General features: G+C 38.7%; 1 protein-coding gene and 2 long non-coding RNA genes across 4 annotated transcripts; 2 read left to right on the top strand and 1 right to left on the bottom strand.

Moving 5' to 3' along the window:
- The first annotated feature begins 6,381 nt into the window (after window positions 1-6,381).
- On the top strand, window positions 6,382-8,975 carry LOC143722477 (uncharacterized). Of its 2 annotated transcripts, XR_013196901.1 has the most exons (4): window positions 6,382-6,430; window positions 7,436-7,537; window positions 7,616-7,743; window positions 8,890-8,975. It is a non-coding gene; the product is annotated as an uncharacterized LOC143722477 (long non-coding RNA). The 2 variants fall into 2 exon arrangements; XR_013196900.1 differs by lacking the exon at window positions 6,382-6,430 and having other exon boundaries at window positions 7,228-7,537.
- A 5,791-nt stretch (window positions 8,976-14,766) lies between these two features.
- On the bottom strand, window positions 14,767-21,457 carry LOC143722115 (uncharacterized). Its single transcript, XR_013196829.1, has 2 exons — window positions 21,339-21,457; window positions 14,767-14,859 (listed from the first exon to the last, which is right to left on the bottom strand). It is a non-coding gene; the product is annotated as an uncharacterized LOC143722115 (long non-coding RNA).
- A 1,623-nt stretch (window positions 21,458-23,080) lies between these two features.
- On the top strand, window positions 23,081-26,875 carry actb2 (actin, beta 2). The gene is made up of 6 exons (XM_077213305.1): window positions 23,081-23,276; window positions 24,571-24,700; window positions 24,821-25,060; window positions 25,372-25,810; window positions 25,911-26,092; window positions 26,180-26,875. The coding sequence occupies exons 2-6, from the start codon at window positions 24,578-24,580 to the stop codon at window positions 26,321-26,323; spliced, it is 1,128 nt and encodes a 375-aa protein (XP_077069420.1). The 5' UTR covers window positions 23,081-23,276; window positions 24,571-24,577; the 3' UTR covers window positions 26,324-26,875.
- The last annotated feature ends 212 nt before the right edge of the window (window positions 26,876-27,087 follow it).

Here is a 27,087-nt window from a genome sequence, read left to right as displayed (position 1 = left end):
ACGGCTGGGTCACTTATCAGACTAGAGCACATACACTGAAACGCATCCTGAAACATGACATGTACTGTGGATCTTCGTTGCACGTCAGCCTCGGGCTCAATAGCCCATATTTTTGGACACCAGCCCACAGTGGAAGAATCTAAGAGGATGTTAAGGGATGTTTCCTGCATGGGCGTGTGTTTCTGCCACACTTCCTCTCAACTCAGGTTAGGTGACTTAGCAAGGCAAATCAGACAGAAACACATCACAAGGTCACCCGACCCAAATGCAGTGTTTAAGAGCACTTTTCCCTCTCATCTCTCACAACTCCTGGTCTCCTCCTCTCAGCTGACTGAACACTGACTGCCCTGTTTCCCACAGATCTGAGCTGTGGAAAGTTTGCACTGACTCACTGACCTACATACAGTACAGCGAGATGCTCTTTGTGGGTTAGGCATTGAAAGCAGTTGGATCACACCTATACAACATGATGATATGGCACAGGAAAATTGATTACATTGAGCTAGTTATGGTTTTACAATTTGTACTAAATCTTGATGTTTTCATGTTTCTATTCACCATTAAGTGTAAAGGTTTTTATAAAAGACCCAGATTTGTACAATGCACAAAATGATATTAATAATAATAAGGCAGACCTCATTACCAGACGAGGCAGATTTTCTGATGACTATTCCACATGCTGGAGACTGTGGAATGACATTGTTTTGGGCACCGGAAGAAGCAGAGGGAGTCCAGAGATGGGGTGAGGGGAGCAGGAAGAGAGAACAAGGGTAACCTTCACTGCCCCCCACTAAATCTATACTTTATTTAATTATAAAACATTATTATTCTCCCGGAACATAAACAAGTTATCACAATGTCAGAGTTGTCTTTGTCTTTTGATGCAATTTTAATCAGTGTATTTTTTTAAATTACACTATTGTTCAAAAGTTTGGGTTCAGTTTTATTTAAAAAACTTATTTAGCAAGGATGGAATAAATTGATCAAAAGTGACAGTAAAAAAAAGATTTCGATTTAAAAATAAATGCTGTTCTTTTGAACTTTCTATTCATCAAAGAATTCTGAAAAAATTGCGTCACAGTTTCCGTTTTAAACATTGATTATAAGAAATGTTTGAGCATCAAATTATCATATTAGAATGATTTTTTAAGGATCATGTGACTGGAGTAATGATGCTGAAAATTCAGCTTGACAGCACAGGAATAAATTACACTTTAAAATATATAAATAAAAAACATTGTTTTGTTCTGTAACAATATTAGTGTTTCTATTGTTTTTCTGATCAAACCCATGCAGCCTTGGTGAGCATAATATACTTTTTCAGAAGCATTAAAAATGTTACTGGCTTTAATCTATTGAACAGTAGTGTATGTTTGGTTGGGATTTGAATTCCTGTCTGGATCTCCTTGCACACTGAATAACAGCAGTATGACTACATAACACATCTAACACACATGATTGCTTAGATTATGTTTTATCTTGCCTAGGGAATCAAATGAGTCATGGCTACAACTGGAGCACCCACAAAAACAGCTGCATGAAACCCCTAATTATATGTATCAGCTTTATTTAATTAAATGCACCAAGTCGCAAACAATCCACAATGTGATACCAGTCAAAAACAATGCCACCTAATCAGAATGGTATTCAAAAGTGAATAATGGTGCTGTTTTGTTTAGCACTGGATGTACTGCTTTCCAACTGCAGCTCCTTCATCAAGGCCTCCACTGCTAAACAAAAGGGCATGCCTGAAACCCCTCCAGCGGCTGGGGTGAAAGGTCACAGGCTTGTTTTTGTGGAGGCTCCAAGCCTGCTAGAGCACTTGCCTCCTCTTTCCCTCCTGCCATTGTCATGCCGGCAGGAAAACGGTTGCTCTGCCTGAGCCAAAAGCAGCAAAGCCGGCAGAAAAAGCAAAAAAAGCAAAGCTTCTCCAAAGGGAGAGGCGGGGAGTGAGTGTCCTGTTTAATTCATCACTCCAGCAGCAGTGGGTTAGTCCCTCCCTCCACCCAGACTGCAGTACTCCGAAGTGCTGAATAACTGGCGGGGCTGCCCTACATCTGCAGCAGGGGCTCCTGAGTGTGGCGTGAGTGAGTCTGAGAGAGCGCTAGAGATTACGCTCTGAGTGAGCAGGCAGATATAGGTCAGTCAGACCCTGAGACAGGGCAGTGAGGGAGGAGGAAAGGCGGTCGTAGGCCTACTGCAGAGATGAGGAGAGAGTGAGGGGAGGGGGTACTGCAGTGTGCGCCACTGACCGCATGAACTAGTAGGCTATATGCGCGAGCCCGTCGGAAGGTGGCTTCTGTTCCTGCAGATGCAAATCTTCCTCTATATCAAGACTCAGCACACAGGCATTTTATGATGATGTCGAGCATCATAATCGCCTTTACTGACCCATTTCCACTTCAGTAAATTAAATTTCCTGACACACAAAAAGGGCCGTTAGATTACATTGCTGACATTGCCTGATCAAATAAAGCTATTCAAGGAGCCTGAGACTGCGGTGTCTGATTCGACAAATGGATAATATTGTACATAACAGACATTAAAACTGAAGTACCTTTATTGTTTTTCTGCGGTTTTATATGACAATTTCTTAAAAATAAGTTTGTTTAAACTCATTTTTAGTACATCCTCACATATTATACTATAACCATTCTTAAGTTCATTCAGGAAGGATATTGTTTGCCATTACATTCCTAATCCAGGTTGTTCTGACTATGTGGCTATAGTAAACAAATAAATCCACTTACGATTTAATGAATGGTTTTCTTATCAGCACAGCTGTTTTTGAGACTTGCTGATTGCCTAATAGAAAGATAAAGTAGATCCCATGGTGTGAGAGATAGGGTGATCATTCTGTGTCCAAATAAACACACAGAGAAAACTGTTGGCAGTGAAATCATTACCAAAAGAGAATAGGAAAACAATGACATGTCTACAGTATTTAATTTAATCACACAATTCAAAGATGCATTTAGTGGGATCCAAATGTCTGGGACCATTTACATTCCATCCCATGCTTCCATTTTGCATTGTTATCATTTAATTCATTTTTTCTTTTCCATTACAAAATATACAAACAAATGTATGTCTCATTATTTGGATTGTCCCTCTTTGTCTTTCCTCTCGATGACAGAAGTACTTGATCTGCGTGAACTCTGTGAGTTTGTGTAAAATCTGAAGATGATGTTCTCCAGCATGATTTGGGATAAATTGGAAAGAGCATCTTGAGCTTCAATGGATGAAGAACATCTGACCATCAGTCACACGATCAATTTACTTAACCGGTAAGCGTGCGTCAAGACAGGCAGAAGCTGCATTTGTGGTGTTGGTTTAGTGGTTATGGCTTCAGAGTTGAAACCATGGTTGAGTTTATGTCCTCAGCCCTGGTAGTGGTTGATCTGTCAATGGTTCCCTCCTGTGAACCCCCCTGTCCCCCACCCCCCACCACCACCTCCTCCTCCAGATCAGCCTGCACTCCCCCGCCCGCAGAGCCCGTTAGATGCCCCACATGAAAGCCTCTGAATGGGCTCTTTCAGATTAGCACTGATCCCACATTGTTTATGCGGAGTAATTAGGAGCACACAGGAAAGCCCGGAGGTTAATTACAAAAGACTGTATTAAAGTCATTTCTCTGTCATGCCTATACAAGCAATGCACTCAGCGACCCTAAAACAATTTTTCTTGTTGCATCCTATGTTTTCTGTTTTCTATAGTGTGATATTTCTGCGCAATTTCTGTGAAACTATGTTCAATATGAAATTGAGATCAGAACAATTATACACATCACCTTTAAAAAGATACCAATATTCAAAATTTAGAACTGTAAAATGACACTTTTCTATCACTGACAGGATATCATATCTTTGGCTATTTTAAAGCATTCAACTATACATTTCTAAAACTGCTGTTTTTTAGTTCAACCCAAATGAAATTGGTTCATCATTTACTCACCTTCATATCATTTAAGAATTTCTTTCTTCTGCAGAGAATAAAATAAAGATATGTTGAAGAATGCTGGTAACCTATGAAGTTTCGTGACCATTGACGTCCATTGTATGGGTGAAATACTAAAACATTTCTCAAAATATCTTCTTTTATGTTCTACAGAAGAAAGAAAGTCAGGAACAACATGAGGGTGAGTGATGGCAGAATTTTAATTTCTGGGTGGATTATCCGTTTAACATGACTGGCAGTTCCTTATTACATCCGAGTATCAAGTGAGACCCACTCCCTCAGTTTTCACTCACACACAGCAGATTTTCCGGATGAATGAAACCGGAGAGGGTCAAATCAAACGGGGCTGCACCACAGAACAAATAAAACATAACTCTGCTCTCCTCCTTGGTCCTGGATCCCCTTACACGCTGACCTTGGCTTCATTGATCTTCATGTGCAGAGTGTGTTAAAGTGATGAATAACAGGATCTGAGGAGCTGGAATGCATGTCCTCGAAGCTGCTGATATAGAGAGAGCTCAAAGTCAGGGTGGCAGTAAAACACAGACAATAACCTTTAACAGTTAGTTGATGCATGATGTGTCATTATTAAGAAGAAAATACAAATAACCATTAGGCTAAGCTCCATTATTGACAATAAATTACACTGCAATCACAATGTCTGATTGAACCAGTTGTCACACTGACATGGTTTCCATTTGGGTGCAGCGTCATGTTGATTTTGTGGCTGGATGGGGCGCTGCTGTGCCCTCTACCGAACCTTTAGTGCAACTGCATCACTTATAATTACTGCCAGGCCACATGTCTGAATACCAAGGACCCAAGAAGTATTTGGACACTTCACACACACACACAAAAGTGCAACAATGTTATTACTCTGGTATAGGACATCTGTGTAAACTTGATGGGAAATAACTTACATGTACTAAAATCCCATTGAGACCAGTTGACTGCGTTACTTTGTAAGAAAAGTTAGAATAGAGGAAAGCTCTAAAGTCATTTATGGCAGATGCCATTTGATTTGATGCATTATTACCTAATGCAACACCATTTATACGTTTAAAGTGTGTTGCTTATTGGTCTAGTTGTATGTACAATGTTTTAAAACTATATTGTTATATAACTCTAATAAAATTTTGTACATAACATGTCTAAATATATAGCCTATGCATGCATTCAGTCAGTTTCGCTGCATGTTAATTTGATAATACACAGTAAAATCGCCAGTGTAAAAATTCCAGTGTTAAAAGTTATAAATTCCTAAAGAGTTAAATTAACAATCTACAATGTTAAAAAGTACTCCTCTTCAGTGTAATTACAGGGTGCTACGTAGTGTAATTTTATTTTTACACTGAAAGTGCAAAAAACCGCGCCGAATTATATTGACTCCGCCCCTCGATGACTGCTGCTGCTGCCTCGCAAGACGACAACGCCATTTTATCTTCATGCGACCGAGACGGTAGGTTGAATTGCTTTTCTCTTTCTAAAATTAAATAGTAAATGCATTTATTAACATTTTTAGTAAACTATGGTGGTGAACACATTTAGAAATGAGTAATTGCGCGTTTTTGTATGGATTAAGGAAGCTCGTCAAGTTCATGAGATGCAGAGATGTACAGAAGAAAAAAGTAGAAAACATTTCTCATTCCGATTTAATTCAAACTTTTAAAATACATTTGTTGGAATGTGCTTACAATTTGTTATGTATATATATTTAGCTTCTTTCATTTTGGTTTGTTGACAGCCTTCATGAAAGTAAGCATTCCCGCCTCCAGTCTCGCCGAGGCCTGGGTTTACGACGAGCCTGGCACTGAAGCTGATGAGGAGGTCTGAAGCAGCACTATTTGGGCTTTTTTTCTGCGCAGATGAGAGAATTCTTAAAATGGTAATACATTTTATATATTTGTTTTGTGTGTATAAAAGTAGCTGTGTTATACATTAAAACGTTAACCATTCCGTTTTCGTGACGCATGCGCATTATTAACGCAGTCAATGTTTAACGTTAAGTGTGAATGACATAACTTAATCTCTATGTTACTTGTTCTTAGCAGCACTGAATATCATGTCGTCATATCTGCGTCAAGACACAAACTTCCTACCATCAAGTTTTTTTTTTTATGACAGTTAAATTCAAACATTGTAAAAGTGAGCTAATCTATAAATCCGTCTGTCTTCCAGTTCAGTTTACAGGTATTTGCGTGAGCACTGGCAGAGCATACAGGTACTTTAGCTTGAAATCAGTCTTTATCAATTCATACTGCATGTTATTATAAATGATGTACTAACTATTTATCTGTCTGTATTTTATTAATATGAATCTGTATTTTCTGTTCACATTATAAATAACATTAACAAATTATGGGTCAAATAAATTCTAAACAACATGTCTTTAAATCGAATGAAGGAAACTCCTCTTATGAGATTGCAACAGAAGTGAAGAAAGCAACAGAATGCTTAAGATTAATCCATAATTGTGAGTATCATTAGCCTATATTTTATTCTATGTGCAGTACAAATTTTAATACATGACAAATGAACATGAAAAATCTAAACCTAACTGGGCAACCACACAATGCCTTTGTTCAGACCTGGAATTTACATGTGTCGTTGGTGATTGATTTGTCTTGATTGTCAAAATGGCATAGTGATTGATGTGTCATCATGAATTGTGTAAATTCAAGATATTAAACTGCAAAAAGTTAAAGGGTTAGTTGACCCAAAAGTGTAAAATTGTCTTTTCTCACCCTCATGTCATTCCAAACCCGGAAAGACTTTCGTTCATCTTCGAAACTCAAATGAATGTATTTTAAATCTGAGTGACTTCTGTCCCTCCATTGACAGTCCACGCAACTACCATTTTGACGCTTCAAAAAGGTCATAAATGGTTCATAAAACTAACCTATATGAATTGAGCGGTTTAGTCCAATTTTTCTGAAGAGACTCGATCGCTTTGTGATAAATAGATTGAATTTAGACTTTTATTCACATATAAACATTAATCAAAAAACATAAACAGAAGAAAAATTAAATTTGGACTAAACTGCTTGGTTCATATGGATTAGTTTTAAGATGTCTTTATGAACTTTTAAAAGCGTCAAAGTGGTAGTTGCGTAGCTGTCAGTGGAGGGACAGAAAGCTCTCAGATTTCATCAAAAAGATCTTCATTTGTGTTTCAAAGACAAAAGAAAGTCTTGCGGGTTTGGAACGACATGAGGGTGAGTAAATTACAGAATTAAAATTTTTGGGTGAACTAACCCTCTATTAAAAGAATGTGGCCTAGACCTCATCAGAACAATCGAATCTCAATGCGTCTTGGGGGCGTTTACACCTGTACTTCGAGTTGTTCACTTGTGCGTCACCCAAGATGAATGTTAATGCCAGGTGTGAACGGCACTACTCTGCCCGGCACTGAGAGAGATTGGGTTGTCATTATGCTATGTAACTGTTGATGTTTTTTTGTTTTTTGATTTTTGGTTAGAAGACCTCAACTAAGTTCCTGGAAAGGCTTCTCCCAAGAGCTTCAAGGACCTGATTGACTCTGCAGAATCTGTTGTGAAAGATGATGAAACTGATGATTCAGGTTAGACTATAATTCAGAATAAGATTATCTATATGCGCACATGCATTTTTTGCTGAAGTTGTCACATCTGTAATTTAGAATGGGGAAGCGATCTTGCATCAATTTGTCTCCTCCTTGATTTGATTCCACCATCACCACAAGGCTGCAAGAGACCTGGAAAGATGTGCTCATATCAAGCTGAAAAACACCTGGTTGTCTTCAAAAAGGTAAATTTGGGCATTTCTGTCACTATTTACATTACATTTATTCATTTAGCAGACGCTTTTATCCAAAGCGACTTACAAATGAGAACAATACAGAAGCAGTTAAACTAACAGTAGGACATAGAGGGAATGCATTAACGTCACTTTCCCGCCGGAACACGCCCCCTCAGCCGGACTGAGTGGCAGAAGAGCAGCTGCGTGACTGGATTTAATAGGGGAAACTGCGAAAACGCAAGTAAAACAAACGATTATCAGTTTAAACTAAAGATTGGACTCAATATAGTGTTCCTTACAACTTACTAAAGATCCAGTGAGCCATGGATATTGACATGCAGCCAGGAATCGTGTTTCCTGACATTTATATGTGCCTGATTTCGACACCAGGGAAATACATACAGCAAATTTGCCTGTGAATGCTTTATATAAATACAAAATAGGCAGGTCTAAATCCAGGTGATCACTTATATCAATGTTATATATATCATCATATCGTCTAGACTTAAAACTTGTGTAGTTTTTTTGTCAGTGTTTATTTAAAAATGTCAAATTATACAGAATATACAGTGGTAAATATTTGATTGATGAGTTGTCACTGCAATATATAACAATACAATATATAGAGAATGATTTTACCACTAAATCCAGCATATTGACACAAAAAGGATAACTGCAAATCCACCTTTCGCTGCCTGGAGTCCAGTTGTTTCTATGAATTGCAGCGATCTATTTGCTTCTCTGTTCTGTAGCTTTAGGTAGTCTGTAAAAATATACCTCATATTTCTTGTCAAATCTAGTTGTACAGTCAGTCTCAAAGCTCTTTCCCGTTTTAGACGCGTTTTGTGTGTTTTTCCGCAGCATTCACACTGAAAACCAATGCTGCCGCTCAGTCTTTCTGCCACTCAGTGAGCGGAACAGCAGTGACTTCCGCTTACTGTGACGTCATGCGCATTCCCTCTATACGTAAGTGCTATAACCCCTCTCATTTTAATTTTAGTGCAGTTTTTTTTTATTTTTTTTATATATAATAGAAGAGAAGAGAATTTATTGTCTGCCTCAAAATATTGCCATTTGGGTTGACTGTATTGTGGAAAACTATAAAGACGGCCAATTGGAGAGCTGACTTTGATTTGTTATTTTTGTCTTTGGCAGAGACCAGCATACAAAAACACCTTGATTGCATTGAACCGACCACACAGCATACCTGCTCGCTGCCGGTGGCAATAAACTCAAATACTACTACTGCATTCATGGATGGTACACAACTGTCGACAAGTAGTTTTCTGCAATCTTGTTCAAATCTACCTGTCATATTTGTTCATGTCTTGGCAAATTAGATGATGTTATGCTTTTTTAATTTATTTTTATTTTTTTGCTTTTTCTTTGCAACTCCTCATGAATGTGATAATTTGACCTTTTCACATCTGGCATATGTTTTAAAGGAGCCACTTTGCCCATTTGTTGAATAAACTTTGGATTTGTACATCTGTCTGAAGACTCTTGATTTTATGTCTGATCTTGTACATTAACACTATAATAATGTAAATTGTTTTTGCACTGAACAGAATACTTTATAAATGACACTTATAGTGTAATCCAATGGATTTAAATCAACACCAGGGGTGTTAAAACCCCATGGTGTAAAAATTGTAAGTGTAACACTTGACACTCGCAGTGTAATTTTTCTACACTGTACGGTGCTATATTAACACTGTAAATTCAACACTACGAACAGTGTACTTTTTACTCTAGATAGAGTGGGACCATATATGATCCGGAGTAGTGTTAAAATTAACACTTTAAGTGTTAATTTGACACTGCGTTTTTTACTGTGTATCAAGCGAGCCCTATAAAATCAACTGTCATTCATGCTGTGCATCAGGACTTTGAATGACATATCTACTTTTTGAGGTGTAACCAAAGCCTTCATATCATGTGCTTGTCTGAAGATCCCGCTGGCTTCCCTCCCCCTCTGTCCTCACTCAGCTCTCTGTCTCCACGGGGTAAATAAGGTATTTTATATGCTAATGATATGCTCTGGTCCAACAAAGAGCTTCAGCTCTCATGTGGGGACTGATTCTTTAGACCATTCACAACCAGCTGTTTGCTCTCTTTCTCCACACATATTGGGCCAGTTGTTAGAAATTAAAATAAATATTTAAGAACCAGCTTATAGCAGCTCTAAAGAAGTTGCCAAGGAGATTTCATTTAAAACTGCCCCAATTATTGAAACTGTCTTCTCAATATTATAATGTTTTAATTCTCTATCATGAATAAAAATGATATTATCATTGACACTGATGCCAGTCAGAGTCTCTAATCAAGTGTCATATTCTTTATATGTGGGGACACAAACCATCTGTCCAGAGTGATGTTTCATTAACATCTGGCACAGATGGCCAAACACATACTGATATCAGAGAACAATCTGCAAGGTGCATGTTCATTGTCTCATTTTGGCAGACACTCTTTTGGATGCTGATTGTTTACTGTGAAACTGTGCCAAAACCCCTTTCTCTATATTAGGGTTGTCTTCGAACCGTTCTCTGAAATAAAATTTAAAAAACAACAACTATATGGTAAAATATGTATGAAAATATTAACAAAGCGTTAAAATAGAAGCCTATATGATGTCCTAAAGCTATTAACCAGCCCACCATGCCCTCATGCAGCCCACACATGCTTTCCACATGTATCAGAGAGTAGTGGGGGGTGACCAGCGGCCAGGCCTGTAGGTTGAAGCTGGTGAAGGAAAGTGTCCTGCAGGCACCACCCTCTCATCTCATGCTGAGCCAAGTCTTTGTGATCCGAGATCCTGGCTCACCACTGCCCATCTGTCCAGCTCCCAAAAAACACACATTCGCTCTTTCATTAGTCAAACCGCAATCTGCTTTCCATGGCACACATCTATCTGGCTCCAGTCCATATGTGCTATCTTCAGGGAAGATCTGATAAAAAAAAAGAGCACAGCCAGTCTCCTTGCATACAAAACTGATGGTTTATGAAATATATGTAAAATTTGAGTGTATTTTGGGATGAATCATAGAATAAATGCTCTGAAGGAAGAATTCTGCCATCTATCTGTGGAGAAGTGCCACTGGCAGGGTTGACTGCAGCTTTCTTCTACAATGAGAAAGAGATGAGCTTTACTGTTAGGCCTATGCTTAAAATCCTCTCACCGATTCAGGTTTAAATTCTAGGGACAAGGACAATTATTGGCAGGATTTCACCTGAATACAAAGTGCTGAGAAATAATACGTATTTAAATCCTGTCAAATCAAAGTATTTTACTAAAAACACATACTCAACATAAAATGTGTACATTGTACTTTGAAGGTCTAAAAAAAATTATTTATCAAGTTATTCCATTTATTATTATTATTTTTACATAGGACAGGACATAGTAGGACAATATAAAAAAAGACAACACCCTAAACAGAATGAAAGCAACAAAGACAGTAGGTTTTACATGTGATTAGTGTGGGTGTGAGGTTGTATATCTCTATTCGATCTGTATCTATATGTAAAGAAGAGTGGAAACAAGAAATGCTCCACTTTCAACGTTTTTTCTCTAGATAGCGCAGTGTTCCTCACTGATATTAATCGCAGGAAACAAACAAATATTTGAATATGGTAAATGTGTTATTTCAACATCCTCTTCCCTTGAAATGGCCCAAATATTCCATCCTATATACGGAAATATCATCTAATATGGGAAGTCTTCATGTTCACAGTAATGTGTGACAAACTCCATTTTTCATCATATCTATAGACTGATTTCCATTTGGAACACAGGATGAGAGAAGAGAGGAGAAGGAGAGACAGAGAAAGTAAAAAAAATTGAAAGAGAGAGATGGAAAAAAAACAGGATTAAGATTTCCAGACATATTTTGCCACTTACCCGCTGTCAACCTTCAATTGCCTTTTAAGGCAGTGTGGCATGTGTTGAAGGCATAGGTGATTTGAGGGTAGTGCTTACCTGTAGTAAACACAACAGTCAACGAGATGGCTAAAGAGATTAGGGGATTGTGGCTTCCCCCAGCTCCATTCAAACAGTCATAAAGTAAAGCAATGTGGCAGCTAATTAGCTGGAACTGCCGGCTCCAAGAGGGAAACCTGTCTGTGGTTACCTGGCCTGAGCTCCTGGCTCTCTCCGCCCCTCCCATCATGCCCACAGACTGGATTTCCTTTTTAGGACGTAGCTGTCAAAGACCTTCAGCAGGCTCCTTGCTTCCTTTCCTTTCAGTTCACAGTATCCTTTGCCATCTCTTTCTGTCAGAATCTGTCAAAGTTTCAGAAACATACAATTTCAGTTTTTTATGCTAATTTCTAGTTTTATTGGTATAGAAAACAACCCGAAATGCTGCATTCAAGTCATGTCGGAAAGATTGTATTTCTGAGTTGGAAATTGGAAACTCAGGATTTTCTTTGAGAGTTTCTGAGATGGGGGAGTCAATGAAGTGATGGATGATAGTAATAGTGGAAGTGATTGATGCAGCAGCTGTTAGTTGATAGTACATTTGTTTAAATGTTTGAAATTACAATGTTTTATTTACAAATATCAACAAAATATGATATATTTGATTAATTAATGTGATAGTATCTATGTGATAGTATGTGGATAATATGATAGTATAATATGTAACAATGGTTTACAGAATCTTTATAAATTGAACACACTTGATGCACATTCTTTATTCGTCATTTAGGAAAAGTAGAGTTAAAACACCTTTTTTGTAGGAAATGGACATGGCCATCTTGCTCAGAACAAACTGATTTGAACACACCTGACATCATAATTACGAATTTCCAACTTGTAAATACAAACTTCCCAGGAGGACTTGAACGCACCAATAGTCCTGATCCATGAGGCTATATGTGAACGAGTGACGATGATGAAAATGACGAGCCTCTGGAATGATCATATATTCAGAGAAAAAAGACTTGTGATTTTTTTAAACTGATTTAATCAACAGTTCCTCTGTAGCCATCAATCTGTAAAATCATCAATGTATATCAAAACGTAAGTGAAATATACAGAACGTCTTCTAAATGTACAGAACTTCTTGAGATAAACAAAATAAATGAATAATATAACATAATATAGTACACTATTTGTTAAAGTGTTCACTTAGGCTAAATATGCGCTTAAAATATGAAAAGGATTTGGAAGAAATTTGCCCTATCACTATTGTCCCTATATGTAAACTATATCACAATCACAGTCACACTCCTGTTCCAGGGCCTTTAGCCCCAGGTTGCCTTTGCATTCACATCAAAACAAACTTTCCTTGACACAAATGATGATGTTTCATCAATATTCAATAAGAAAACTCTCTCTGCAAATTAATATTTCATTTAAACATTCATGACCTCCATCCACACTTTAAATGACAATGGTTTTGCGCAGTGCTTTTCCCCCTTTCTTACAGGAAGCAATATTTACAGAGTCAAAAACAGGTGACGTCACGTCAGCCCTCATCCAGTCAACAGAGTATCAGCCAGTCAGTCACACATAAATAGTTATGGTGGGGATGGGCACACAGTATGAACACACACCCTCCCAGACTTAGTCTGTAGGAAAATAAATACTTTTCTATGGCTTAGCAAGATTATCGCTGCAGTCAAGGTACCCTTAAAGGCCTCTGACGGACCCTCTATTGCCTGCGGCAGTTGGCTTGACTGTGTTTTTAGGGAGGGAGGGAGAGAATGAAATGCTGCTGAAAGAGACGGGATCGGGGCGGAGAGGGTTTCCAGTGCAGAGGCAGAGCTAATAGAGAGAGAGGGTAGGCAAAGGGACATCCAGAATACTAAATGTCTCAATTGTAATACCCTGGAAAACAGCAGAGCCCCTAAAAACAGGCGTGCCTCCCCTTTTTCGAATTGTTCATGCACTGGAAAGAGTGTTTACCAGAGAAGACGTGTGAAAAGCTGGTTGCATTACAGTCAAAAAGCAGGTCATAATATGGAAGACTCAGTTCGAGCATTAACAAAGTCTGAATGTGAATAATTAATAGCATCAAATCCTGGATGACGTAAATCAAATTATTAGACTTAAATGCTAAGCCCCTACTTGAATGCATGATTCCTGAACTGCAAGTCAGTGATGTTTAAAGCTTTCTAAAAATCAGCAGCCTTTATGTGCACTTTGCTGCCTCATTACATTGTTAACGGGCCCGGGTCTTCCAGCTGTGTAAAACGAACATTATGTAACACGAGGATGTTATTCCTGACCTACATTCTGTATGTTGGGTATGCCTGCACTGAGGGATGTCTTGAACTATAGTGCTCACTGTTTTTAAACACTGTTTAGTCACATCATTTGGAGACCTTAAAAAAAAAGTTCTTAAAGAAAATAAAATCTAGGTATTATTTCATGTGTGTGTGTGTGTGTGTGTGAGTGTGTGTGTGTGTGTATGTGTGTGTGTGTGTATGTGTGTGTGTGTGTGTGTGTGTGTGTGTGTGTGTGTGTGTGTGTGTGTGTGTGTGTGTGTGTGTGTGTGTGTGTGTGTGTGTGTGTGTGTGTGTTTTTTTTTTTTTACTGCCTACATGAGCTGTATGTGTTTTTTCTATTAAACACTAATCAGGTTTATATGTAAGCTTGTCTCCTCCACAGAAAAGGAAATTTTGACATTTTATCCCACAATTATGTCTTTATAACTCACAATTCTGAGAAAAAATTCAAATGTGTTATGAACTCTGAATTGCAAAGTCAGAACTGTGAGATATAAAGCCTCATTTACCTTTTAAATTCCATTCCATAAACACAAGCTTCCATATATTTAAATAAATAAATAAATAATTATATTTCCCAATATTTCTTAATTCAGTACACTTTGCTCACATACATTAAATGTTTAATGCACATCTGAGTGGTTGTGTCCCGGAGGCTACACCATCGTCCACACCAGACCCTTCAACACCCACTCGTTCAGCCTCACCTGAATGCTAATTGCACAAACATGCACCAGCTCATCAGTACACCGGACATAAACAGTCATTCTTCCCTTCACCATTGCCTGGTCTCTGTTGATACCTACCGTTCAACTTACCTGACTCCCGACCTGTTTGCTACACATATGATCCTTCAGTTATGATCATCCGTCTTCCACTCATCAGCATCTACAAAGAAACAGAGACTGTTATGATTTAGTTATTTCAAACGATCTGCATACCATCTACTCCCCTGTTTGTTTCACCTGCTCTCTACCACCGGCATTAATAAACCTTGTCTACTACATTACCTGTGTTGTATCCTTCTGTCCGCTGACATGTTGTTGACTGATACTAGTGCTTAACTCTTAATTACAGGGTCGTCAGGGTCAGCTTTCCATGAGCCTATAAGATTTAGTTACATAAGAGCTGCAGCTAATTCTAGTGGGTGCTCAGGGAACGTCTTACTGTGCCTCCATAAAAGTAGACTTTGACATGGGCAAGCATTCACACAAAACCACACTTTTATCCCAGTATGTCAAGTTGATGATTACCATGAATATCAACCATATTCACCCTAGCAAATCTTTTGAGTCAAGAATCATGTGCACAGCATATCATTTTCCTCTCTACAGAACAGTTGTGGCATTGTGCAATGAACACGCTGAGACCTAAACATAATTCTTTACAACTCAAACTGGATCTTTATTGGCTAACGTGGTCACTTGCATTTGTTTTTTGGCCGAAGGGAAATCTTTTGTGTCTCTTAATCTTAAACACGACACTGGTTCAGTCAATAATCAACAGCCATTAAAGAATCTGCTGAGAGGAATTTACTGCCTCATAACGCAAAGGAAAATCTGCTGTGGCCACATCCACAAGTCAGTTCTGAAGATATATGACTTCTGTTGCAACACAATGCCATTTCCTCTAGCAAATCCAGCTGAAGGAAGTGACGCGCGACCCCAAACTCCTTTAAAAAAACCTTAGCTTCTGAAGAAACCATTAGCATATAATGTCATGGAATTTTGTGAAGAAAAAAGACAAAACGGAGAGCTGTCCGAGCTTACAAGGCAAGAGTCGCACACCTTCGGAGCCCTAGCAAAACACAAGCTGAGTGTGCAATGAATGAGACGCATGCTTTGATGACTAAGTTTGGCAATCACTACCTGCGAGTCCTCTCCATATACGGAGCCTGAGAAGTTGTAGTTAAAGCTAAGCTCCGCCCACCGGCTCTCTACTAGCAATTGTTTGCTGTCTTAACAGTTTAAGGAGGGGACAAGCATGAGAGGGATGGTGAAAGAATGAGAATGCGTGCATGTTTGGGAGAGGCAGATTAAGAGTAAGAGAGATTCTGAAAAGGATAAGAGACTGTTGATAGTATATTTGGGCTTAATGTATTGTGTCAAGCGTAAGTGTGTGAAAGTGCAATGTGAGCGAGTGCTGTTGATAGGACTTAGCAAAAAACAGAGAGATGAAATCAGCTATCTGAAGGTGAGACATCATCAGTCATCATTGCCCTGCCAAGGCTGACTATATATGGATATGAGCTCGCCGTCATCATTTTAAACCACTTCCTACTTACTCATAGTGAGGCAGATTGTAGGCAAACCTTCATTTCAGTTTTTAACTAAAACAATGAATAAGGAACACTCAAAAAACAAAACAAAAATCCAACTGTAACCTATAGTAAATACTATAAACGGATATCAGGAACTTTTCTGTATATTGTGACGATTGGATTTACATAAGATATTAAAATATGCAAGCATGTGTGAATGAAAGAGATTGTTCTATATTGGTTTAATCCAGAAGTAAAAAATATTCTTTCTTTAATCAAAACTCCCCAGTATCTTTGACCAAGCGCTGCTTCATTCATTAGGCCCAGAAGTTTCAATCTGATTTCCATGAGAAAGCCCCATGTGACAAGGGCCTTGAATTCTTGACATTGTTACCATGTGACACACTTAAAGATTTCCTTTTATGGCGGTTGCTGTTACATCGACCAGAGGGCGAGGCCTATAACAGCCAAAGTGCACAAACGCTCTACAGCAAAAGCCCTTGAGGAAATAAATATGTAGAATCCTTTTGCGGACAAAGTTAGACGGAAAAAATCCAGCACATGCCAAGCAGGATTTCTTGCTATATTGGATCTTAACTCTCGGCATCTGAATTCTTAACATATCGGGTGATGTCATGGGTTTCTGTCATATTTAAATGAAATACATAGTTTCACAGGATTGAATGTCTATAAAAATATTTCACTGTTTAAAAACATGCTTTTCATACTTATTTACATGTAAATGACGTTATATTACACTAGTTAAATGTACATTACATGTACGTTTTTCAAACATTTACAAAAGCTACTCTTTCCAATGGGTATATTCACGCTCTGCGCCACACCTGTGCCAAAAAAAAGTTCCCACATTTTTCTACATGAAAGGACTTGTCTATTGCTTCTCATTCACAATCAGTGCCTCTGGAGTCACCGAAGAAAGAGCAAAATACATGTAAGGATTGTGGCAAAGGTTTACCAACAGAACAGTCATAACAAACCCCTCAGTATAAGGTTATGTTAATGTTATGTTCAGCTCAAAAGTCACAAAATAAAATGACTGTTTCTTTGTTTTCTTTTCAGCATTACATTAATGACTGATAAAATTAGTAGTAGCCTACATACAAAACAACTGAACAAATAAATAAAATGCCTTCTGGTGGAAGGAGTTATATTGATAAAATAATCAGACAATACAATTAGACAATTAAAATGGCCTTTATTAACTTAGACCAGATTCAGCTAAAAGTAATTAGGTGGGCAGCTGTCTACAAAGTCATCAAAAAACAGTTTGTGTGCTGTAATGTTGTTTTTTACACATCAGTATGAGAGTGAGGCTTGCATTGCATGGCATGATGAGAAACAGTAAGCACATACTACTCAGATGTACATTCCTGAGTAAAGCTCTCTCCACACCAACATATTTGAATGTGATTTCCTGTGCAAACTTGCAAAAGAAATGACATCCCTTTAAAAAAATCACTTCCTGTAAGACATGCGTAGATCATTTCCTTATTTGGCAACTAACAATTGCCTTCAGTTTTCAGGCTGTGGAATTTGAATATTTTAAGGAAGGAGCTATATTTTAATGAACGTGTTTTCTTGACTGGGTCAAATCTGGATCTATTTAAAGTCAAAGTTATGAAAAATCTGTGTTAGGGAGAATGAAAATTGTTTAGTAGTTAATTATTAGGTCAATGCTCAGCTGTTGGTTAGACTGACAGAGGTATTAAATCTCAGTGGAGAGTTGGTGTATGTTTTGTGCACAGATGAGCCAATATAGGTCTCTGCCAATATTAATATTGATTTGAGACAAAACTGTTATTCTAGCCAGAGATGTTGTGAGTGCCACACCTCATCAGTTTCACACAGGCATCACTCAGGAATGGTAGATATTTCATGCACAAGTGACATTCATTGAAACTCTTGAGAATAAAAGGTCTGATGAATAGGGTAATTAAAAAATGACAGCAAGTTTTCTTTACAATATTTAGATATAGTTTCTGGTGGAGCCAACATGACTGGCATGATTAGCATAGTCTGGCAATTTTTAAAAACATTTTCTGAAGACATGTTAAAGTATTCTTCTTTGTTGCTAGGGCGCTGTTATGCTGTTCTAAGTAAGTCAAGTCATCTTCATTTATATAGCGCTTTTTACAGTACAGATTGTTTTAAAGCAGCTTTACAGTGATAATAGGAAATGAATGCAACAAACATTGTTTTGGCAGTACAGCAGCTCTATAAGAAAGTCATTGTCCGGCTTAAGTGAGTTTTTGATTGCTTTATTTCTGTTGTAGTTGCTAATTAATTCTTAACTTGCCCAATTCAACAGAGCCCGCCATAATGTCTCTATGAAATTTGCATGATGTCATCATGCAATTTCCATAGAATAAACTGTGCAGGACCAATTATCAGCTAAAGTTTAATAATTAGGGTTAAGGGGTTTTGGAAATGAGCGCTATGAGCAATAGTAGTAGGGGCACTTTAGCCCCACTAATCATGACATATATGTGCTATACAGGGTATGAAATTATGATGTGCAACTGATGAATGCAAATGTTCTGAAAAAATAATTTGAAGTTTGGTATTTTACACTTAAAGCCCTGTTTTAAGATCGTTTCTGATGAAATCGAACGGTTAAGATTGAAATTTGGACACATGCTGCTGTCCCGAGAATTTTAGGTTTCTGTGTTAGCACCCCCTCACCTACACAATGGTTTCATAGGGGCACTTGAACAATCATTCATAAAACGCATTAAACTTTAGTTTACAAAGACGTGAAACTCACCGAGTGGTCTGGGGTGTTCATTGATATGCCCACACAAAAATCGCTGCAAAAGATGCTTTCCAACAGGTTTTATCGTAGTTTTTGTCCAACTCCATTGACTTAAGTCAGGACAAAAACTATGATAAAACCTGTTGTAAAGCTTCTTTTGCAGCGATTTTTGTGTGAGCATATCAATGAACACCCCAAAGTTTCACGTCTTTGTAAACTACAGTTTAATGCGTTTTATGAATGATTGTTCCAGTGCCCCTATGAAACCATTGTATAGGTGGGGGGGTGCTAACACAAAAACCTAAAATTCTCGGGCCAGCAGCATGTGTCCAAATTTCAATCTTAACCGTTCGATTTCATCAGAAACGATCTTAAAACAGGGCTTTAAGTGTAAAATACCGAACTTGTCCTTTAAGTATATGTTTGACCAAAGGTCATGAATGTCAAAACTGCTCTCAGATATATACTTTTTTTTTTTAGCGTGCAGGATCTCTTTCCTGCTGGCATTACTCAACTTCCTGTGGCAGGCTTAAGCTATGCTGCTTGGCACAGTAATCTCTCCCATGCTGGTTTAAAGGCTGACTAAGTCTGGAGTGTGGACGGGCACGTCTGACTCATTCCAGGGCCAATCCCTGCTCAGCCCTCCTCTTGCGAGCAGACAGATGGTGGAGGGTAGATTAGCAGGCCTAGGGTCCTAGTAGAAAAGCAGATATTGCTAGAAACTGACCCATACTGTAGGCCCATCTCACATCCCACTCTAGCTCTGGGTAAATCCCAGTGCATTTGGAGAAGAAAATTGCAGGCCACAGTATACCAAAGTAGCCATTAGCCATGAATGAATCCTGCATTCCAGTATGTTAAATGATCATAAGTATGCATTGAGAATGTCTTGACTTAAAATGGTAAATATGGTTTTAATGCAATATCTGAAGCAGCATGCATATATTCTATCAACATAAGTTATTTATATCTCAGTCACAGGGAATGAGCCCCTGCAGTAGTCACAGTGGGGTGCTAATAAGCCACTGATCTCCATTGAACAGTCAGCACTGGAGTGAGCAGAATTTTCTTAGTATACATTCATAGTACAAGAGTGTGCCAAAACATATGCAGCATTAATGGGAGAGTTCACCCAAAAAGATTAATTCTCATGTCGTCCCAAATTTGCATGACTTTTTCTTTCCTCTGTGGAACACAAAAGAAGATATTTTAAAGAAGGTGCTTTTGTCTGAATGTTCTTAAAGAACTGTTTTGACCATAGAATGACTGTTTTGAAATGTATGGAACAAATCATTCAACAGTTGAAACATTATTCTTTAATGTTACAAGAAATAAAGGCATGCAGGATTGGAACAACATTTGAGTCAGTAAATAATGACAACGTTTTCATTTTTGCTGAACTATTCCTGCTTTAAATGATGAAAAACGCTAGGTGGGTACACAAAACTATATGTTGACAAATGTGTGCAGACAGCCATAAATGGAAACTCTCCACTAGTTATTACAGCAAAGAGGAAATGAAAATTTGGTATGGTAAGAGAGAACAGTCACAACTGTAATGCTGAGGAACACAAAAATGAGGAACAGTGTTTTATTTTCTTGGTCAGTATCAAATCCTGTTGCAAGTGGTTTGACAGCATAAACAAAGATATAAAACATTCACTCCCTGCTTAGTCTCTTTGGGAAATCATTTGATTGAACGTAAAACCACCATAAATGTATCTCAGATCAAGCTTTCCCACATAATACTTGAGTCAGAGCAAAAAAGGCATATAAGGAGACAGATGAGTGCATTTGAATCCATTTGGGCCATAAAATGAGGGATAATCCAATCTCTAGACTAAGAGGCCAGCTGGCAGTATAAATGTGACTTCCTTTCTAGCTTGAGTATTTGACTTTACTTACACCCCATCAAGACACCAAATATAAGTGAATCTAAAATCAATCTGTGGCAAATGGTGGCCTTCTGCTCAGCTTAAATGCTTGTTACAAGATGAAAGTGTTTCTGTTCAACACTTAAAAGCAATGGGGGAAAAACAGGCTAGTTTGGTGATTTGAATTGTTAAATTGAGTTTCATGCCAGACAGCAAACTGCTAAATGCAACAGATTTCACAAAAACAACACGCCCAGAAAGTGGTCATTTGAGAAGAACTTCATGAATATATTTCTTATCATCATGTTGCATTGTGTGTTAGAAGAGCTTTGGTATCAGAAGTTAGATAAGAACTTATGAACTCTAAAGAACAATGACATTATCATGGTGACAGCATAATTTTTTATTGCTTCGGATATCTTATGTCAAGGGGCAAAGCTGAAGATCATTAGGACAGTACCTTATTTAGAGATAAATGAGCACTGAAATGGGGGAAGGCAGGCTGCTATCAGGGAAGGGTGGTGGTCCTCAGGGGAACTATGGACTCACAAAAGCACATCTGCTGTAACAAGACCCCAGTCCAACCTACAAATGTTACAAAGAGAAGCATTGTTGTTCAAAGTAAAAAAGCTGCCTGCATTGTAAGATGTATATCACATTAACCATAGTTTGATGCCTAGTTTCTATTTGCAAATGGTGTGTTTATAAGGGGGTATGGATGTTTGGCATTCTTTCAAATAAATGTTGGGGGATGGGAGGAAGAGCCCTGATAAGTCCTTATTGATGTCCTGTTTGTAGAAAAATCTTTCTTACTTTTATGCTTATAACCATTTTTTCATTAAATATCTTAATGCCATACATGTCTGTTTAATTGCTGATGCTAGAATAATAATACAAAAATAGTTATATTTGTTGTGCATTGATAAGCCATACTCAACTTATCGCATCTAAGAACTTAAATCAAAGAAAATCATTGTACTTTTTTACAAAAAACAACAACAAAACACTTGAAATGTGAAAACATTTTTGTCAAATGTGCTGTAAATGTTTTGAAGACAAAATAAATAAATATAAGTCACAAAACCACACTGTCCTTGGTATCAGCAAGAGATTTTGACATCAGCTGTTTTTGTTTATAACTGCCATTGAAGGCCATGTGCATTACTCCCAAGTTACACATTAAAAAGTCACATGTAGCTTGCCAACATCACTACTGCTCAAGCACAGCCCTATATTATCCAAACTGTGGCAACATCTGAAATAAGCAAGACATATTTTGTTTATGAAGATGACGATGAACATCTTTACCGTTTTTTAAACAATGGAAACAATGTTCTGAAGAATTATCATTATTATAATTCTAACCAAACAAAAAGTCAAAGTTCATATGTCTGTATGATGATAAATAAATAATGTGTAATATATGTTTGAATGAGAAACCAGACTTGCCTATGAAACATCTAAGATAACATTTAACTGATCAAGACCAAGACTTGAATGCTGACATTTGACGTCATGTCTAATATAAACCTGGCCTAGGCCCACTTACAGCAAACAACAACTATACCTTTATCATCATCACCATGTAACATGCACACACCTATGCACATGAAAATATTACTCCTGTAAAACAGGGAGTTTTGCGTAGGCAACTCATAATTACAGGAATGCAAAGCCCCATTCATTCCAAGTTTCATTACAATTTCTTTGACAACATTACCTAATGAGCTCAGACCAGCTAGTTGCTCTTACAGGAAACAACAGGCTTGTCACTTGGTTATCATAAGTTCTTTCAATGAAAAATACGCCTATTTTGCAAGAGAGGTACTTGGTAGATTCCCACACAAGTATTATAGTATTATTGCGAATACAATAAGAAGTAAATTACCTATACAGAGCTGCTGCTGTTAGATATGAAAATACAACACAGGACTATGAAGGTGTCACTGTCCACCACTATGTTGACCAAAACTAGCATTTGTAACCTTGTGCAGACTTTTTGAAAGGTTTGAAGAGAGTCTTATCGTCGTTAACACAACAAAATACGCAATTACGAATGACTATATATTACAATTCGTAAATAAAAGGGTCACTTTTGATCAAATTCACCTAGGCCTTATACTTCAACTAGTCCAGCTTCCCCTTCTTTCACTCTCAAGTTGCAAGAAAGCAAGTGTAGCAATGTGCACGCGACAGCCGGGTGTGTGACGCTGGACCAATCAGAGAGCAGAGCTCCGAAAGTTTACCTTTTATGGCTAGAGCCGGGCATATGCTGTCGTATAAAACAGCGCGCCCAGCTTTTCATCCTCACTTTGAGCTCCTCCACACGCAGCTAGTGCGGAATATCATCAGCTTGTAACCAATTCTCTTAAGTCGACAAACCCCCCCCAAACCTAAGGTGAGTTAAATTTTCAGCTTTTAAAGCCTTTTATTGTATTTTTAGTTCATTAATATTAATTTAAATGTTTAACTAGAATGAATAAATAAAACTGGATAAATTCGTTAGACCAAGTTACCGGTCTTTTTGCTGTTAAATACTAATTCCTGCTTAAAAATGGTAGGTAAGTATGTGGTAATTTTTATGTAAATGATTGTTGTATTATCATAACTTTAATGTACTGGACATGTCAGTAGGAAGTGACGGTAACGTTTAACCATTGTAGACACGACACATTGAATGGGCCGATGTGAAATAGTTAACGTTAGGCATTTAAGTTACGTTTCTCAACATTAAGATGTGGTCTGGTTGACCGTGCTTTAACAGCTATTAACATGACTTTACAGTTTTAAGGGTGTTCGTGAGGCATATTGCACACTTGATGGATAGCCGGCATGGGAAGTTCTTTGTGCATCAGGCAGTGCTGCAGCAGGGTGTGACCTACTTTAGCTAGCCGGCTAACCAGCATTCACCTCCTGTGAATCTGACATTTAACGTTACTTTAAGTTATTCGGTCTCTAAATAATCAGAATTAGTTCGCTTTTATCATATCCAGGTGTTTTAGTGAATATTGGCTTTTTAAATCGTTCTATGCAGCCCTTCATTCTTTCATTAAGACTGAATATTATTGAAGCACTAACGTTACGTTATTCCTGTTTCGAAATATAAGGTGTGGTCAATTTTAACAGTTGGTGTAAATTTGTTCTGGTTACAATTAAAGTTTTATAATTGTGTCGAACAATCACTTAAATCTCATTGATAAGACTATAATATAAACCGAATCGGCGGATGGTGGTGCTTTGGATGTCAAGTCTGCTCTTTTGGAGTCATTCAATTGACTGCAGATCTGTGACGCAGTAATGTTGGGCAGACACCCGTAGAAATTCGGTTGTGTAATTGATACCAGGCGAGTATGGAAGAGGATGTAAAACTTAATTCGTGTAGAATTTAGGGAGTGGCCCTGGCGTGATGAATTTCGAAATATGTTCCTTTTTACTGAACTCTGGCTAAGCGCCACACCGCCGGCAGCCGCAAAGCGGCTCAATCCATTGCCTTTTATGGTAATAACGAGAGAATGCAGAGGGACTTCCTTTGTCTGGCATTTCCGAGGCGCGTATTGTCACTCTAGCACCCGCTAGCGGTCAGACTGTAGAATGCAGCACGAAACAGGAAGTTGATTCCACATGGTCACATGCTCACTGAAACTTTCTTTCATGGCAGAAGTGCACTTCTAAACGTTTTCTCTCTTTTACAGTTTAGCCATGGATGATGAAATTGCCGCACTGGTTGTTGACAACGGATCCGGTATGTGCAAAGCCGGATTCGCTGGAGATGATGCTCCCCGTGCTGTCTTCCCATCCATCGTGGGTCGCCCCAGACATCAGGTGAGGAGATAAATAGATATGGGCTGACCTGTAATAAGAATTATTTTCTTACTTTAAAAGTGAAGTAACTTTAGTTCCTAAACATTTTATTAAAAAATAACATTGCTTTCTTTGTTACAGGGTGTCATGGTTGGTATGGGACAGAAGGACAGCTATGTTGGTGACGAGGCTCAGAGCAAGAGAGGTATCCTCACTCTGAAGTACCCCATTGAGCACGGTATTGTCACCAACTGGGACGATATGGAGAAGATCTGGCATCACACCTTCTACAATGAGCTGCGTGTTGCCCCAGAGGAGCACCCCGTCCTGCTCACAGAGGCCCCCCTGAACCCCAAGGCCAACAGGGAAAAGATGACACAGGTTGGTTTTTGGCTAGCAAATGGTGCATTGAACTCTCTTGTCTGTCCTGATGTCGTTTTTAAGTTCTCCTTTTCATTCGTTCACTTCCTCCAGGCTTTGTTTCCTCTGAGCTCCTGAGTTTCTCATCTTTTGCTGGAAGCAGCAGGTTATCTATATTTTTGCCTGCCTGTTTTGCAGTCTCCTGCACTTATTCTTTGTGCACTTTTTTTTTCTTCTTTACTCTGGATTTCCAACTAACCCCTGCATGGATGTGTGGATTGTGTGCTGTAAATATTTGAGCATCAGTTAACTTATCCACTCTCTCTTTCCAGATCATGTTCGAGACCTTCAACACCCCTGCCATGTACGTTGCCATCCAGGCTGTGTTGTCCCTGTATGCCTCTGGTCGTACCACTGGTATCGTGATGGACTCTGGTGATGGTGTCACCCACACTGTGCCCATCTACGAGGGTTATGCCCTGCCCCATGCCATCCTCCGTCTGGACTTGGCTGGCCGTGACCTGACTGACTACCTCATGAAGATCCTGACCGAGAGAGGTTACAGCTTCACCACCACAGCTGAGAGGGAAATTGTCCGTGACATCAAGGAGAAGCTCTGCTATGTGGCTCTTGACTTTGAGCAGGAGATGGGCACCGCTGCTTCCTCCTCCTCCCTGGAGAAGAGCTATGAGCTGCCTGACGGACAGGTCATCACCATTGGCAATGAGAGGTTCAGGTGCCCAGAGGCCCTGTTCCAGCCATCCTTCTTGGGTAGGTTTCCTGACAAACACTACCTGATGTGTGCATGCACACTGATTTAATTTGAAGGAGAGTACAAGAATGCTGGTTAATCATTTGTCTTGCTCTGCAGGTATGGAGTCTTGCGGTATCCATGAGACCACCTTCAACTCCATCATGAAGTGTGATGTCGACATCCGTAAGGACCTGTATGCCAACACTGTATTGTCTGGTGGTACCACCATGTACCCTGGCATTGCTGACAGGATGCAGAAGGAGATCACATCCCTGGCCCCTAGCACAATGAAAATCAAGGTGAGCTTTGACCCTTGCCTCTTATATCAGTCTGTAACCAAACGCATATGGCAACTCTGCATCGTGCTAATTGTCGTTTCTCCTCAGATCATTGCCCCACCTGAGCGTAAATACTCTGTCTGGATCGGAGGCTCCATCCTGGCCTCCCTGTCCACCTTCCAGCAGATGTGGATTAGCAAGCAGGAGTATGATGAGTCTGGACCATCCATTGTCCACCGTAAATGCTTCTAAACGGACTGTTACCACTTCACGCCGACTCAAACTGCGCAGAGAAAAACTTCAAACGACAACATTGGCATGGCTTTTGTTATTTTTGGCGCTTGACTCAGGATCTAAAAACTGGAACGGTGAAGGTGACGGCAAGTTTTTTTGGCAAATAAGCATCCCCGAAGTTCTACAATGCATCTGAGGACTCAATGGTTTTGTTTTGTTTCTTTAGTCATTCCAAATGTTTGTTAAATGCATTGTTCCGAAACTTATTTGCCTCTATGAAGGCTGCCCAGTAATTGGGAGCATACGTAACATTGTAGTATTGTATGTAAATTATGTAACAAAACAATGTCTGGGTTTTTGTACTTTCAGCCTTAAAATCTTGGGTTATTTTTTTTTTTCTTCTTTGTTCCAAAAAAACTAAGCTTTACCATTCAAGATGTAAAGGTTTCCATTCCCCCTGGGCATATTGTAAAAGCTGTGTGGAACGTGGCGGTGCCAGACATTTGGTGGGGCCAACCTGTACACTGACTAATTCAATTCCAATAAAAGTGCACATGTGTAAGACACCTATTCCTGTGTGACTTCCTGTGTTGGTGCTGAATGAACTTGCTCTGAAGTATCTTGGTAGACTCTTTTAATAAAATAGTCTCGCTTTTCTTGGTGTTATATCCACTTTATAAATTGGACTTCTCTAACATTCAGATCTAGAGAACTTTAGTGAAAGTTAAATGGGTTGTCATGACCCGACTTAAAATGAATATTGTAGCAGGCTTTAATGAACT

The sequence above is a fragment of the Siphateles boraxobius genome, unplaced genomic scaffold (genome assembly GCF_051911475.1).
Source record: "Siphateles boraxobius isolate OS27281-9 unplaced genomic scaffold, OSU_SipBor_1 66, whole genome shotgun sequence".
Taxonomy (NCBI): Eukaryota; Metazoa; Chordata; class Actinopteri; order Cypriniformes; family Leuciscidae; genus Siphateles; species Siphateles boraxobius.
Note: the sequence above shows the minus strand (reverse complement) of the source record. Positions and strands in the feature narration are given on the sequence as shown.